We start from the raw sequence: 15,549 nt of genomic DNA, 5'->3' as shown, positions 1-15,549 counted from the left end.
ATAAATGAATAATGATTTATCAAAAATGTCCCCGAACATCTCAAATCTATATCTATATAGATTTGTCATTATTGGATGGTATTGTAGATCAACAATACCATCTAACTTTTTCATTTTTTAGAGCTTGTTTGTTTTAGCTTATTTCATGAAAAAATTACTTATTTTTTTTAAAAAAATATATTTTGTGAGTTTTTATGATGCTTGTTTAAACTTTTAAAAATAATCAAAATTTGACAAAAAAAAGTATTTAATTATTTTAAAAATCTATTTTGAGTACCTTTTAAAAATAATCAATTTTTGTAAATAAGAGAGTGTTTTAAAGAGGTGGGATACGTGAAGATATCATAAAATTTTAAAATAATATAATAATAAATTATTTTTATAAAAAAATCAAGGAAGATATCATAAAATATAAAAATAACTAACTAATAATAAATTTTCTATTATTATAACCAAACATAAAATAATATCTACTTTTTATAAAATTTTTATAAAATAAATCTCTTTTTATAAAATATCTAAACTATTTAAAAATTACTTATTTTTTAATCTTAAATAAATGGGCCCTTAATTTGTTACCAATCTCCATCTAATGTTTTCTTCTTCTTCTTCTTGTTTTTTTTTTTTCATTTGTTGGATGGGTATGGTACATCCAAATTTGTTAATTTTTTAAATATGATATAGTAAATAAAAAATATAAGTGGGGTCTACATTTATAAATTTGGTGTAAACAATAATAATATTTTTTTATGTTTTAAAAGATCATGTAGGATTTTATTCCAAAAATTAATAGTAAATATAAGATTTTTGATAAAATAATAGGTATTTGATATACAACGAATTTTTTATATATTCCTTTCATTAAAAAATATAATATATTTTTAATTTTTTAAGTATAATAATTATTTTTTTTAAAGTGTCCCTATTAAATAAATCATTTCTTATTTATTTTAGAGTGAAACAATTTATTAAATAGAGGTAAATATAAAAAAGTAAAATTTATTTGAAGACAAATAATCACTTTATTGAGAATAAAATTTAGTTAAAAATATCTTATAGAGAAATATTTATTATTAACATAGGGTAATAAATTAAAATATTTTGTGTGAACATATATAGAACAAGTTTTTGTTTACATTCTTCAAATACATAAGGAATAAAAATCTATTATTTTATTATATGTATATATATATATATATATATATATAAGTTGATTATGATTTAAACACTTATGAAAAATATTGACATAATTATGTGCCTTAGGTTTAAGCAACAAAAATTATGGGTTGCAAATTAATTATATAATATTAATGAATTTGTCTTCCACTACACGCTTAATCTTTTCTTAATAACCATTATATTACTTGCAATGCTTATATGTATGATTGATAAATGGTAGTAAAATATGGATTATATTATCAGATAAATTATAGTACGCTTTATTATAATATATGATTTATTTTCCTTAAGGTTATACATGAGCCAACACATTTGAAAAAAGAACGAGCTAGATTGTATTTTAAATTATAGTATGTGAGAAATTTAAAAAAATAATAATATTTTTTAGTATGTATAAGAGTAGTACATTGCAAAATAGAACTCATTTTTTATAAATATCATTTCGTTAAAATTTTAGTTTCTTACATGCTGACTGCAAGGATATCTTAGGAAAGAATAAGAAGAAAAAGTGTTCCTTAAATTTTAACTTACATAGGATAATATATTCTAAAATAAAATATTATTTATATTTTTAATATGTATGAACATAACAAATTTTTAAATGTAAATATTCTTCAAAATTTAATTTACACAAATTGATAAATTATAGAGTAAAATACGCTAGCATTTTTTTTATTTTGTTAGAATTATAAAGACTTCTTTATTTTTAAAACCTACACTTTAGTCTCATTAATCAAGATTATAAAATTTAAATAAACATATATATAAAATATATTGACTAATTTATCTCTTATTCCATTAAATTTTTTTTCCTACAGATATGTGTTTGAAATATTATTTTAGTAAATCAACTCCCCTCATTAAAGCATTTTTTGAGGGTTATTTCTTAAGAGTTAGATGTAAAAAAATATAAAATATTTTTAGTGTTTAAAGGTATAATTATTGACTTTTTTTCCAAAGTGCCCATAATGAATAAATAATTTTATATTTATTTTAAAATAAAATACCCAATTAAATAGTAAATATGAAAATATGGTGTTATTTTGAGGACAAGTAACTATTTTACTAGGAGTAAAATTTAGTTTAAAATACTTTACATTTTTCAAAAGATGAAGTATGTATTTAATTTTTTTTAAAAAAATACTAAATAAATTAGTTTGTATGACTAATAAGTTTAAAATAAAATAAACATTTAAAAGAATATATCAAGAGTAATAACTATTAGTTAATGATTAGATGAGTGAAAATGAAAATTTAAAAGTAGAAGGCATATTTCAGTTAGATGTGAACAAAATGTCACTTTTACTTTTTATTTTTTTAGTTGCTTAGGGTATTTATTGTCGATAAAAATGATTAATCCTTTTATTATTAGGTCTCTCACAAGAGGATAAATGATTGGTCAAACAATGCCTTTCATTTATATAAGTGAAGAATCAAATTCTCCACCATTTATTTTGGGAATAAAATGAGACAGTCACTACATTATGATTATGTTACTTTTAGTTAAAATACATTAATGAAGAAGAGATGAAAATCTTTTTAGATTCGCAGACTGCCCACACACACTCAACTCCCAGGTCTACACGTCCTGACAACCGATAGAACATGCATGCTCTGGCCCCTAAAAAAAAAAATTGTACATTTTAATTTATTTATAATAAAAAAAATTTAGGTGAGTTGGATATGAAAATGTACCAAGGCATATTATATTATTTATATATTTTTTTATTTATTAACAGAACCCAACCACAAATAATGGGTTTGGGCTGAACCGGACCCACCAAGAGTGAACTATGGACTACGCCCAACAACAAATGAATAAATAATTATATTTTATTAAAAAAATAGAAATACTGATATACAAATACTGTACCAAAAATAAAAGAAATATAGAACATACAATTATAAAATATAATATAAATACAAATAAGAGACTTAACAATTTATTTTATAAACTATTAACTCACATAAACTGTGGAATAAATAAATAAGCTTTAGTAAGAATCATAGTACAATTATAGAAGAAATACCAATAATCAATTTTAAAAATTGGTGAAAAAAGTAGGGTTCGTATATTTAATATTTTTTTGTAAAAATATTTTATCTCATATTAATTTTTTTGAATTATTAATAAAAAATAATAATTTGTTTAATTTAAATTTTGAGGTTGCGAAAAAATAGTTTATCTTCAAATCTGACATTGTTTGGAGAATACTTTACTATATTTATAAAAGCATGCTATGTAACATCTCAATTTAAATTTTAATAGTTAATTTGGGTTAATAGAAATTTTAAAAAATATTTAGAGGTAAATAAATTAGTAGAAAATGATTATTAAATCTAACTTAGGATATAATTCTAAAAAAATAATAATAAATAAAAAATAATAATAATAAAAAAATATTATTAAATTATTATTATTATTATAAAAAAACAAAAAAAAAAAGGTGTAAAAACAAGAAAGGAGAAAAACAAGAAAACTTTCGGCCGCCGCGCATGAACAGTAAAATAAAATAATAAAAAAAGAAAGAAAGAAGAGAGAGAAAATAATAAAAAAAATATGTGGGACCCACTGAATTTTTATAAAAACTCATCTGTTCCTTCATTTCTTCATTCATTCCTTCCTTCGTGCGCGCTGAGGCAGAGAGAACGCGAGTCGCCGGTGCGAAATATCTAAATTTTTAAGGTAAGAGTTTTTAATAAGATATTTAGGATGTGATTTTAAGCTTTTTAAGACTAAGTAAGTGTTCTAAAATTTTTTCTTAGTCATCCTTCTTCTTTGGTTTCTGATTTTATAGTGGTAGAAAATTTAAGATCTGGAAGAGGGATGAATTTATGTTGAATAAATATGGTTTTTGAGGTTGTTAGTAGTATAATAAATATTCTAGAGTATAAATTTATTGGTGATCTTTGAATCTGTGGCTTATGGATCAAATTCTAAACTAGATCTGAAAATATATGTTAATTTATTGAGGTTTAGATGATTATTTGGGATGAGAAATGAATTATTATGGTTATAGGATTATGATTCTAAGCTAGAGACTTAATTTTTAATTTTTGGGTATTTTAGGTACGAATTTATAAAATAAAAAGAAAATTTTGATAATAGAAATTAGTTTAAAATTTGATTTTTAGATTATTAATGTTTATTGATAATTAAAAGAGGAGTTAAAAATTTTACTTAATAGTATTAACTATAGATTTGTATTAAGATTGAGATTAGGAATTATGTTATATTTTTAATTCTATTATTAGAATTATTTTATTAGTTTCAAAAATTGAAACTAATATTTATAAATAATATGTTATTTGTAGATTGTATTACTGGTGAAGATTGTGGTGAGAGAGAAATTTTAAGGAATAATTTATTGAAAAAGTCACAAGGTAACCATGCTTTTAATTTGTGATTAGTGTTACTTCTTGTTAATTGGGTGATTATTGAGAAAATTATAAATTTTGTAATATTATATAATTGTGCAATATTATTATAAATTTATTTAATTATTGTGGGAGGTATTGGAAGACTTGCTATTGTTGTTGTATTTATGTGCCACGTGGTACGCCCCTATTGGAGCTCAATAGGTGGCTTGTAAGGGCTCGGGCTAATCTACCTTTGGCCGAGTAATTTAGCACCGAGTGAGGGCTACGGCTCGAGGTTAATGGAGGGATATAAGGATGGTTGTTTGTGTGTATTGTAATATTTCATATATTTGTTGGAATTATATTATTTTTAATTCTCACTTAGTAAGCACACACTTAACTGTTTGTATACACTATCATAAATTAGCTTTGGTTACTGGGACTTTTGAGTCTCATTATGTGGTTAACAATTTTCAGGAGAACAGCCACGAGTGACACGTGGAGGAGTCCCAGAGGCTTAGTGGTATAGATCCACTGTCTCTTTTGGGTATTTAATTTATGATTTATAATGTGTTATATTGCCAATATTAGGGCTTTTTGTTTATTGTCAATTATATGAATATATAAATGTAATCATGCCTTTCAAACTATTTTTATTTTTGATACAATTTGGATGACTGTAATTTTAATATTTGGTTTACTTTGGATTGGTTAAAATGGCATGATTATAAGGCCAAATAACTGGCTTGTGTTGAAAATTGACTAAATTGCTTATTTTACTTGTTGGGAGTATAAGGATGGACAAATGTGATTTAGTTTACTTGTTGAGAGTATAAGGATGGACAAATGTGATTTAGCCTAATGGCATGTGGGAGGTAAAAATTTATCTGAAATGTTATAGTGTGTGAGTTGAAGCCAATTATAAAATATTTTATATCGAAATTATTGATATAAAAATGTGTTGGGTGGCTGTAACCCAACTATGATTGAGTTAAATTATTAAAAAAAAATTTTGGTGTGTTACATGCTAGGTGAAAAAAAACAGCACGATGCTGATTTTGGTAAAAAGAATGGCGCAGATTTAAAAAATTTGACTGGAAAAATGTAACTTTTGTTGTTTAAAGTTGTTCTGAATGCTCTGAGATCCTCAATTTTAATTTAAAATAACTCGATTCCATATTTTTCTTGATTTGGAATAATTGATTTTTTATAATTTTTTTTGTATAATATGAAAATCTAGATTAATTCATCCAAACTTGGATGAACTAGAAAATTATTAAATCAATAAATTAATAGGTTTAATAAAATATTTTATTTATGATAAGTTTTATTATGATTCGACTACAGTTTTAACTATTAACATTTGAATTAGTGCCTATTATTCAATAATTGATCAAATTTTTAGTATTTTAGTTTTTTTTTACTTGTACAATTCAATTTTTAAAATTTCTTGATTCAATAAATTATGAAGGAGAATTGTCAAATTGAGAGAAGATTTATAACTTTAAAATTATATTATCTAAAAAAAAGTAAAAGGTCATGACTTTTGACTTTACTTAAAAGGTTATTAAGGATTTTAAATTTAATTATGAGTGAATTATATTTTTTAATTTTAAAGAGTTTTGCTATTGTTATCATGTCGTTTTTTATTATTAGTTAATTATTAATAGGCCGTACATTACATTTTTTATAATATTTTTATTATTAAATATTTAAATTGAGAGTGACCTTTTAAATAAAATTGAAGGAAAAAAAACCCTTAATTTAATAAAAATATTAAAAAACAATGAAATACACTGTTAACTAACAATCATTAAATTTTTAACTTTAAAATAATAAAGTTTTTTTTAATATTGATAAATATAGTTGATTTATAATTAACTTTAAATCTTAGTGACACTTTTGAATAAAGTTAAGAGGTAAAAATAAATTTTAATCCAAAAATAAAACACTGGTTTGGGTGACGTGGCAATCTTTCGAACTCTCGGATTAAGTGAACGATCTCGATTTCGATGCACCTGCCGCACAGCACAGAGGAACGCTGCTCAGAGGATCCTAGTCCGGCCTGACCTGGACCCCTATCTGTTGCTTCCATTGTGACGCAATTGTTATTCTGCTAATTTCCTGCCTCATGGTTGTGGCTCTATTGCAGCAATTGAGCTTCTTCTTCGTCATCCTCCTTCCATCTTGGCTTTGTTCTTCAACCAGGGCTCCTTCAATTTGTGTAAGACAGCATCTTTCTTTCTCCATCAACGCCTGTTTGCGAATTTATACTAAATAAGTTATAAAAATGATTATACATGTCTAAGTGATCAAAATGTTAACTCTATCCCGCATCAAATGTTTGACAGAAGTGTCATTCTTACACAGCGACTGGTCACACACCAAAGGCAGTAAATGATATGAGCTTATCAAGTGGATCGACTTCCCTGTAAATCTTGCCTCTGCTTCTCTCGTTAAGTGAGCTAAACTTATCCTCTATAAAGGTTTATTCTTATTTGGATGGCAACGGCTCTCTCTTCTGTACAAGCCACACTTTTCTCTGGGGCTTCACTGCTTCGTCGAAGTGATACTCTAAGAAGCTTCACATTTTGTTTACCTTTCTCATCAATAGCTAGTTCTGTTTCTACTAACAACTTTTCACGAAAGAAATGGAAGCGGCCAGTTGTCTCAGTGTTGGAGCTTGGTGGTGTCAAGGTTTCTAGGGAAGGTAGTTAAATATATATATGTGTGTGTGTGTGTGTAAGTATTTACCTGCAAATTTCATATTTTAAACATCCTATTTGAATTGGGATCTTATGCTGACAAGTTTAAAAGAAAAGTAAGTTCAGCTTTTACATTTAGAATCTCATTCATTTTATGTAATTTAAACAGATCAATTACTGAAGCATCTATTATGAAAATAAATTCTATAACAGAATGTTATGATGACCAATTTGCTCGTTTTCTTTGGGCCTGAAATTTGAATCATATTGAAGTCATTTTATTGATGTTCAGTCTCTTCTGGCCTTTTTGGAGGCAATTTTTATCAACTAATACAATTGAGAAGGATGTTTTTGGGGGTTTTTGGATGCTTTTTCAGTACCGTTCCTACCGTACCTGTGCTTGTCTCTTGTATATATTCTATTGTTAATTGTTTTATTTCATAATGTTCTTGTAACTGATTCATTATGGTTTCTTAGATGTGGTAAAGGATGATCCTACAAATAATGTGCCAGACACCATATTTTCAAAACTTGGGTTGCAACTTCACAGGAGAGATCAACACCCACTTGGGATACTGAAGAATGCCATATATGAATACTTTGATTCCAATTATTCAAACAAGTTCGATAAGCTTGATGATCTTTGTCCCATTGTTTCAGTGAAGGAGGTATATTAAAGGACGTTTTTTATTTTGAGTGAATGTTTTAAAAGACAATTAAGACTTAGTATCACACTTTCACATGACTTCTATATGACGTATTGCCATTGCTAACTTTTGCTGGCCATGGATATGATGAAGTCCTTGCTCCTTAAAAAAATCTTAGTATTTCTTGTGCTGTTCTTATGTTTGTTTCCTTCAACGTTCATGATGATAGTTCCAATGAATAGGGCATGTTACTGGCCTGTTTGTCACCACTAGAGGCTAGAAGAGAAAAGTAATTGGTAATTCATCCCACTTGTGGAAATGTCAACAATATTTTTGAACAATACCTCTGACTTGGAAAAAGTAAGTCTAATGCACTTTTAAGGTTCAAGACTTATTGGGCCACCGAAAATAGAACATGAAAGCTTTTGAAAGTTACTGCAATCATTCCTTTCTGAAATTGTTTTTGTTCTCTAGTTTTTTTTCATCCAAATGATTTCTATATATTTGTTCCTATGATTTGATCATATGATATCATCAATTTAACGAAACAGTGCTTATTCTCTGAGACTTAATTGATGGGCCTATATTGAAGCTGATTGAGCATGTATTGCCTTATGCATTTGGTTTGTGAACTTGGCTTGGGACAGCTTCTTGCAATATTATAGCATATATGCCTTATAACATGCCTGGTTTCCTTCTGATAAGATAATTTCATATATTCTTTTACTTGAAAGAACTTGCAAAAAGCTATGTCCCACAAATTGGGCAAACCATTACACGCCATTAAACATGAGAGTTTTCCTTTCTCACCAACACCAAATTACTGCAAATGCTGTACACGACTATAAAACACAAGCATTCTTGTTCTTGCCAAAGGTCCCCCCCAATTCTGAGTTAAATGAAACTGATTTAAGATATAAGGGTGCTGTTGATTTTCATTACTTGTTAGACTTGGACATTCTGCAAATATCATACTAATGAAGCTTTGTTTGACATGTCATTAATGTTAATCTTGTACTGTTAGAGCAGAATTATTGTGCTTTTACTGATACTTTTTCCAATTATCAGTTTGTACTAGCTTTATTACTACCATCTCCAGCCTTTGCAATCTAAATGTGCCCAGTACTTTGTAGAGAGTAGCAAAAGGAGAATAGATTGCTCCTTGGCTGGTTTCAGGTTTTTTGAACTTCATGGTAGTATATTTTGCTGATGATTTTCCTATTATTTCAGAATTTTGATGATGTCTTGGTTCCTGAGGATCATGTGAGTAGGAGTTATAACGATACATACTACATAGACCCTCTGACTGTTCTAAGGTGCCATACAAGTGCTCATCAGGCAGAGTTATTGAGAAGAGGATACACTCATTTCCTTGTTACAGGAGATGTATATCGAAGAGATTCAATTGATTCAACTCATTACCCTGTCTTCCATCAGGTATGTTGCCTTAGCCAGGAATAATTTTTTTCTAATGATTATCTGTTTTAAATTTCTTAGTTGTCTGATTGTGTAGATGGAAGGCTTCCGGGTTTTTGTTCCAGATGAATGGGAACCATCAGGAATGGATGCCACTTCCTATGCAGCAGCCGACTTAAAGAAATGCCTTGAGGGGCTAGCACGCCATTTATTTGGTATTCCCAAACAGATTATGTAACTAGTTGCTGCAATTGCGTTATCATTATGCATTTGGAAAATAATTTACTTAAAGAATATGAAAGAACCAATGTGGACTTGGTTGAAACTGAATTTTTATTGTATGCACTTTCATACATGTCATGCGTGAAGATGCATGTGTGACTGTGGTCGTCACCTTCAGTCATGTGAATCTTCTAAAGTTATAATTTTCTTGCTAAATTTTCCTAAAATTTTTTTTTAAAAAATAATTGAAAAGGCATATAATTCTAGTTATGTAAATCCTCTGAAGTTGTAATGTTATTGCAAATTGCTAATTCATAATACTTTCCCTTATGCTGCTTTGCAGTCATATATGGTTATATTTATTTAGTATTAACTGCAAGTACAGTGAAAATGCATTGGGCGTATATAAGCTACTGTCAATAAGTATATGTCTATATATATCTATATATATGTTTATGTTTGGTTTGCTCCAACTTCAGTCAATATTACCGAGCAAAAGGAAAAAAAAATATCAACCAAAAGTAATTCTGGAATAAAATTCACCTTGCTATTTCAAAATTCTGGAAGAAAAAGATAACATTCAAACTATAATAAAATGCTAAATTGTTCGTTGAAAAGTAAAAAAGAAAAAAAAAGGAAAAAATAAAAAATTGATAAATAACAAGACATCTAAATCCAGTTATGATTTTCTTGCAAATTGCTCATTTATAATACTTTTCCATGTGCTGCCTGTGGCAATATTCATCATATATTGTAAATACTCCTTTAGATAGGATTAGTTACCAAGTGCTACGTGTATAATCTCTATTGGTCTTTATTAGCTTTTTATATTTATATGCTTTTAGTTTATGTGTATGTATAGCCTAGTCTTGTACTTTTGAATCAATCAATGAGAATCAGAAAATTTTCTCCCACACTGCTTCATAGTCCCATATGGTTATATTTATTATTAATTGCAGGTGCAGTGGAAATGCGTTGGGTGGACACTTATTTCCCGTTTACTAATCCATCATTTGAACTTGAGATATATTTTCAGGCAAGTTACTTTCTCGGGTAGCTTTGTAAACATACGAAGTTTATTATGTTTTTTGACATTATTCTTGCTTGGGAAGCCATGCTGTAATTAGATGTTAATGTACTTTAATTTTGATTGCTAGTAGACTATTTTTTTTGGGTATAAAGACGAATTTATTAAGAGAAAGAAGAGTGGGTCATAGAAGGATAGAAAATTATCCTGTAACAAATGTAGAAGGTTAAAAAAAAAAAAGAAAGAGGATTACTGGAAGGTATGGTTCACGAAAATGTCAAAGAACAATGAGTAATGTTGCCTTAGGCTCTGAGCCCCATTTATTGCCTTTTATATTAACTAGAGCCTCTAATAAATTTAGGGATGGCATTGATATGAACAGGACCTCCCCAACACTTAACTTCTAGAATATGATGAAACCTCATTCAGGCCTTTGCATATTTATAAGAAACAAAAAGAAGTAGAGAAAACAATTGACAAAAAGTGAACATTCGCTTTCATGTTTGTACAGAGTTAACTGATGGTTGACATTTTATTTCCAGGAAAAGTGGTTAGAAGTTTTAGGCTGTGGGGTGACAGAGCAAGAAATTCTAAATAGAAATGGTCAAGCAAATAATGTTGCTTGGGCTTTTGGCCTAGGATTGGAGAGGTTAGCTATGGTTCTTTTTGACATACCAGATATACGTCTCTTTTGGTCATCTGACGAGAGATTTACCTCCCAGGTATATGCTTAACAACATTGTTCAATTAGTCTTTTTTTCATTGTCCTGGACTTCAGATTTGATGTCAATGTTGTAGTCGTCTTGAAACTTGAGAATTTTTGTCTCTTTTTCTTTGCATATTATGTATGAAGTCAGATGAATACACACATATATAGGAAGAGATGCCACAAAGAAGCTAGCAATCTCAATCCCTTGATAAAAAAAGAAGGCAATACATAGCAGATTATACGTTATACAGAATAAATGCTAGATAAGCAAGAATCGTGGAGAGATTATAGAGAGAATCTTTAGATATTTTCCAACACTCCCCTTGAAGCTGGAAAATAGATATTCATCATTCTCATTGATAATGCCTTGTTGAAGGACTAACAAAAATTATTAGTTTTTATGGATTGTAATATAGATGCAATCTGGATCATCTTCCAAGCAAACATGATTAATTTTCATTTTATTAAGGTTAAAAATGATTCCATATAAACTCAACGAAGACCTACCTATAATTCCTTGATTTTCCCCTTAGGTGAATTGCCGACCATGCTCATTAGCTTTTCTTAAAAACTCTTTGAGTGCTTATGTGCTTCTATCCATTGGATGTCTCTTGGCCTTGAAGAATAAATCCTGGCCCTTGGATCTCATTAAAATGGTTGCCATACCCTAAAATAATAAAATGAGCCAATTGAGATATAGTATCTACCACTTAATTCAAGTAGCATTTATAAAACTTTAGGCCATAAAAGAAAGTCCAAGAAGCATGTGGAATTAGCACCATGTGGCACCATTTTGGAGGAGGGAGAGAGAAAAATACAAATAAGGCAAACAAAAATTAAAATGAAGTGAGGTGGAAGAGAGGGAATGAGTAAAAGAAAAATGTATTTTATTTAATTCAAAAATTTCTCCTTTTGGACACTTGGAATTTTCTAATTTAATCCACAAATACATCAATAGTTGACATTTAATATTGCATAAGAAATCATTGGAAATGTTAATCCACATGAAAATCAGGAAACTTAAAATATTTGCAATTCAACCCCAAAATTCCAATATTTATACTTTTCCCCAAAATGATAAATGCTTCAAATAATGTTTTAAGACCTAATTAAGTTCAGAATCATCATCAAAAATGTGGGATTATATGTATATATATATATATATAAATCAATGTAAATCACCATTCTCCAACAAGAATAATAGCATATGGTACGAAGAAATCACAAATCACCCAAACACTTTATTCAGCACACCGTTTCACATCCATTTCGCTCTTATTTGTAGTCTCTTTCTCTGCCTCTCTCTCTGGCTTGAAGCTAGTTTCTATGATTGTCATGCTGTTTTATTAATCTTGTTTTCCTCTTCAATTACGGTTTTTGGAGTCCCTTCAATCCCAAGGCTTGCATACTTTTAGAAAAGCTTGGGGCATTTAGTTTACATGCATTATCTTTAGGGAGGTGATAGAATAGCATTAATTCATCTTTTGTTGGGTTTAGTTGGTCCATATTAGTCAAAATTCACTCTTTACTATCTCTAACATGTTGCACTTGCCTCTTTAAATATTGCATGTTCATGACGATGATTGATTTGTATATAATTAGGGAGATATGATTTTGTATTTATTCTGTGATCAGTAGCCTTCATATGTTGTCCTAGGCTCTCACTATGAATAAGAGGTTCGTATAGGTCACAAATCACTGGCTACATTTCTCACATCTTACCTTGTTCTCTCCCTCATATTTGATTACATTTCCCTCACCCTATCTTGTTCTTTTCCTGATATTCCTCTGCTCATATTCCTCTAATATCCTATATTGTCTTTTTTCACACAGTTCTCGAAAGGCCAGTTAGGAGTCAAGTTTAAGCCTTTTTCAAAGGTAACTTCTACATGAGGCATGCGTCTGTATGTGCTTTGGTTATCCTTACATAGCTGTTTTGCATTTCATGTGCTGTTATTTTGAGTTGTAGTTCTGCAGTTAAGTGTGTATATGTAGGTTGCTTTGATGTTTCTTATGTTAAATGTATGATCAGTAATAATTCTGATAGATGCAGTTATTTGGACTTCAAAGCATATGATTTTGAGAGTTTAAGTTTTCAAACAATTTATGTCTTATATATGTGAATCTCTTTATCTAGACGGGCAACATTTAACTGAGCAATTGCATCACAAGATTTTACCGCAGGGAGCTTGATGTGTTATGATATCTGTCTGTCCGAGTGTCATTATGATGGAACTCACCTTCAAAATGATATTAAGGGCAAAGGGGCAAAAATACTTAAGAAGTTGTTGGCTAGGATTATCCAGTAACTTAAAGTAAGGAAAGTGCACAGGTGTCTATGAAATTATTTTTCTGGTGCATCTATGACCAAATAGTTTAGAGTCAAAGATATTGACCGTTATATTGTAGATATGAAATTTAATGTTTTAGTCACATATGCACCGAAAAATGTAATTTCATGGGCATTTGTGCACTTTTTCTCACTTTAAGTTATTGGATGTTTTTAGCCGATGAATCTTGGGTACTTTTGTCCCTTTGCTCTAAGATTAATAATAATCTGGCAGAGCGTAGGTCAGCAAAAGAACTACAAAGGAAATAGCATTAAACACTAACCATACTAGCTTTTGAGGGGCTGGCTCTCTCCTAAACCACACTCGTCTTCCTTGCTGCTCCCACTTACATGCTACTTCATATATATTTCCCCCCACTCGCCTACTCTCTTACACTTCATACACTACATGTGCCTCAATCTTGGTGGCCCATTAGTTATGGGGCTCCATCTCTTCAGTTCTTAGAGTCTTAACAATAACGAGATATCTGTATTAGTTTTGTTGCTTGAATGCATAAAAATTTTAGTACTTAAAATGAGATGACATTCTCTTCTGTTTATCTTTGACAGTATCCTCCTTGTTACAAGGACATGAGTTTCTGGATCAATGAGTCGTTTACTGAAAACAATCTTTGTGAAGTTGTCAGAAGCGTTGCCGGAGATCTTGTAGAGGAGGTACGCCTTTGAACACTCGTGTATGCAAAATATTCTGGCTTTCACATTTTTTACTCTGATATCCACTTCATCCGTTTCCATATTTTTCACACACTGACAAGGTGCATTTAGGATTTTATTCTCAAGCATTTCACAGAGGAATAAAAGCCAGCTTGATTAGGCAGGATCTGTTTTTATGAATCAATTGAGCAACTCCCTTGTGTTTTCTGTTATTCGGGAGAGGTGAAGAATTGCTTATGTCTATTAAAATTTGAGTAAACCAGGGCATGGTCCCTCTGGGTTTTCTGAAATACTGCTTCAAAATTATATCTACTAATTAAAAATTATGTTGAAATCATTGTATGAGTCATGATAGTATTGAGAGTATAACTTAGGAAAGAGTGCTCTGATTACATGTTCACAGTAGGCGGTTTGGATGCGCACATAAGAAAGATGGTTCCTAAACAGGTCATATAACAAATAATCAGAAAATAAATAATATTAATAAGTTATGGTAAGAGACCTCTGAAGACTCATTCAGTAAGAGAAGTCTTCAAAAACTGAATTAAGTTATCTTCTATTTCTGCCCCTGCTTATTGATATTCTTGAAATACTAGGTGAAATTAATAGACAATTTCACCAACAAGAAAGGAATGACCAGCCACTGCTATAGGATTGCCTACAGGTCGATGGAACGGTCTCTTACCGATGAAGAAATCAACGACCTCCAGGTTATTGATGTTTTCTCAGAAATTTGGTGTTATTTTTCAGAATTTAGCTTTTTATCATATTTAATCTCAAAGCGACGCTTTTTTTTTTTTTAACCTTTGGATGCAGTGGAAGGTTAGAGAACTGGCGGAGAACAAACTGAAAGTTACCCTGAGATGAACACTTCGACTTGCATAACCTCAGAAATCTATTTGTGTTATCAAATTGGTTGATGTACAGATGCAACGCCTCCTGCAACAGTATTGAATAATGAGATTTTGAAGTCAGATCAATTTAGTGACAGTTAGGTCTCGAATTTTTGTTGAAAGATGAGTTACAGTTAAAGACAAGCAAACATGGGAGACTCTTGGTGATTTGCATGTAGGACTCTCATATTTGCAGTTGTCTGAATCGATATTTGTAATTCATCTTGCAAAAATTTTTAAAACTTAACTGTCATTAAATGAAATTCTTGGGACCTATATTTATTTGATTTTCTACGGTGACTTGATAGTAAGCCAGCTGGTCATGGCTAGCTGACCAAACAGATTGTAAATGGATGTATAATGATCAGGTTAAGGATATTATAGACA

General features: G+C 29.5%; 1 protein-coding gene across 4 annotated transcripts; it reads left to right on the top strand.

Annotated features, from left to right (window-relative positions):
* The first annotated feature begins 6,619 nt into the window (after positions 1-6,619).
* LOC129319282 (phenylalanine--tRNA ligase, chloroplastic/mitochondrial-like) lies at positions 6,620-15,549 on the top strand. 4 transcript variants are annotated; one of them, XM_054964298.1, is made up of 11 exons: positions 6,620-6,763; positions 6,910-7,249; positions 7,722-7,912; positions 9,122-9,328; positions 9,405-9,522; positions 10,489-10,565; positions 11,099-11,278; positions 13,099-13,143; positions 14,165-14,269; positions 14,866-14,979; positions 15,086-15,549. In XM_054964298.1, the coding sequence occupies exons 2-11, from the start codon at positions 7,042-7,044 to the stop codon at positions 15,134-15,136; spliced, it is 1,296 nt and encodes a 431-aa protein (XP_054820273.1). In that variant the 5' UTR covers positions 6,620-6,763; positions 6,910-7,041; the 3' UTR covers positions 15,137-15,549. The 4 variants fall into 4 exon arrangements, with proteins under 4 accessions (XP_054820273.1, XP_054820272.1, XP_054820275.1 ...); XM_054964297.1 differs by having other exon boundaries at positions 6,621-6,763; positions 6,891-7,249; XM_054964299.1 differs by having other exon boundaries at positions 6,659-6,763; positions 6,894-7,249.

The sequence above is a fragment of the Prosopis cineraria genome, unplaced genomic scaffold (assembly GCF_029017545.1).
Source record: "Prosopis cineraria cultivar Desert tree isolate PC_DT_omini unplaced genomic scaffold, ASM2901754v1 PC9, whole genome shotgun sequence".
Taxonomy (NCBI): Eukaryota; Viridiplantae; Streptophyta; class Magnoliopsida; order Fabales; family Fabaceae; genus Prosopis; species Prosopis cineraria.
This window is presented reverse-complemented; position numbering and strand designations above follow the sequence as displayed.

Excerpts from the sequence above, each read along its gene's own strand:
- LOC129319282 (XM_054964298.1), top strand. The coding sequence starts at position 7,042 with ATGGCAACGGCTCTCTCTTCTGTACAAGCCACACTTTTCTCTGGGGCT. Across the intron at positions 13,144-14,164 it reads AGTTTAAGCCTTTTTCAAAG|TATCCTCCTTGTTACAAGGA; the intron begins GTAACTTCTACA and ends TATCTTTGACAG. Across the intron at positions 14,980-15,085 it reads AAGAAATCAACGACCTCCAG|TGGAAGGTTAGAGAACTGGC; the intron begins GTTATTGATGTT and ends CTTTGGATGCAG.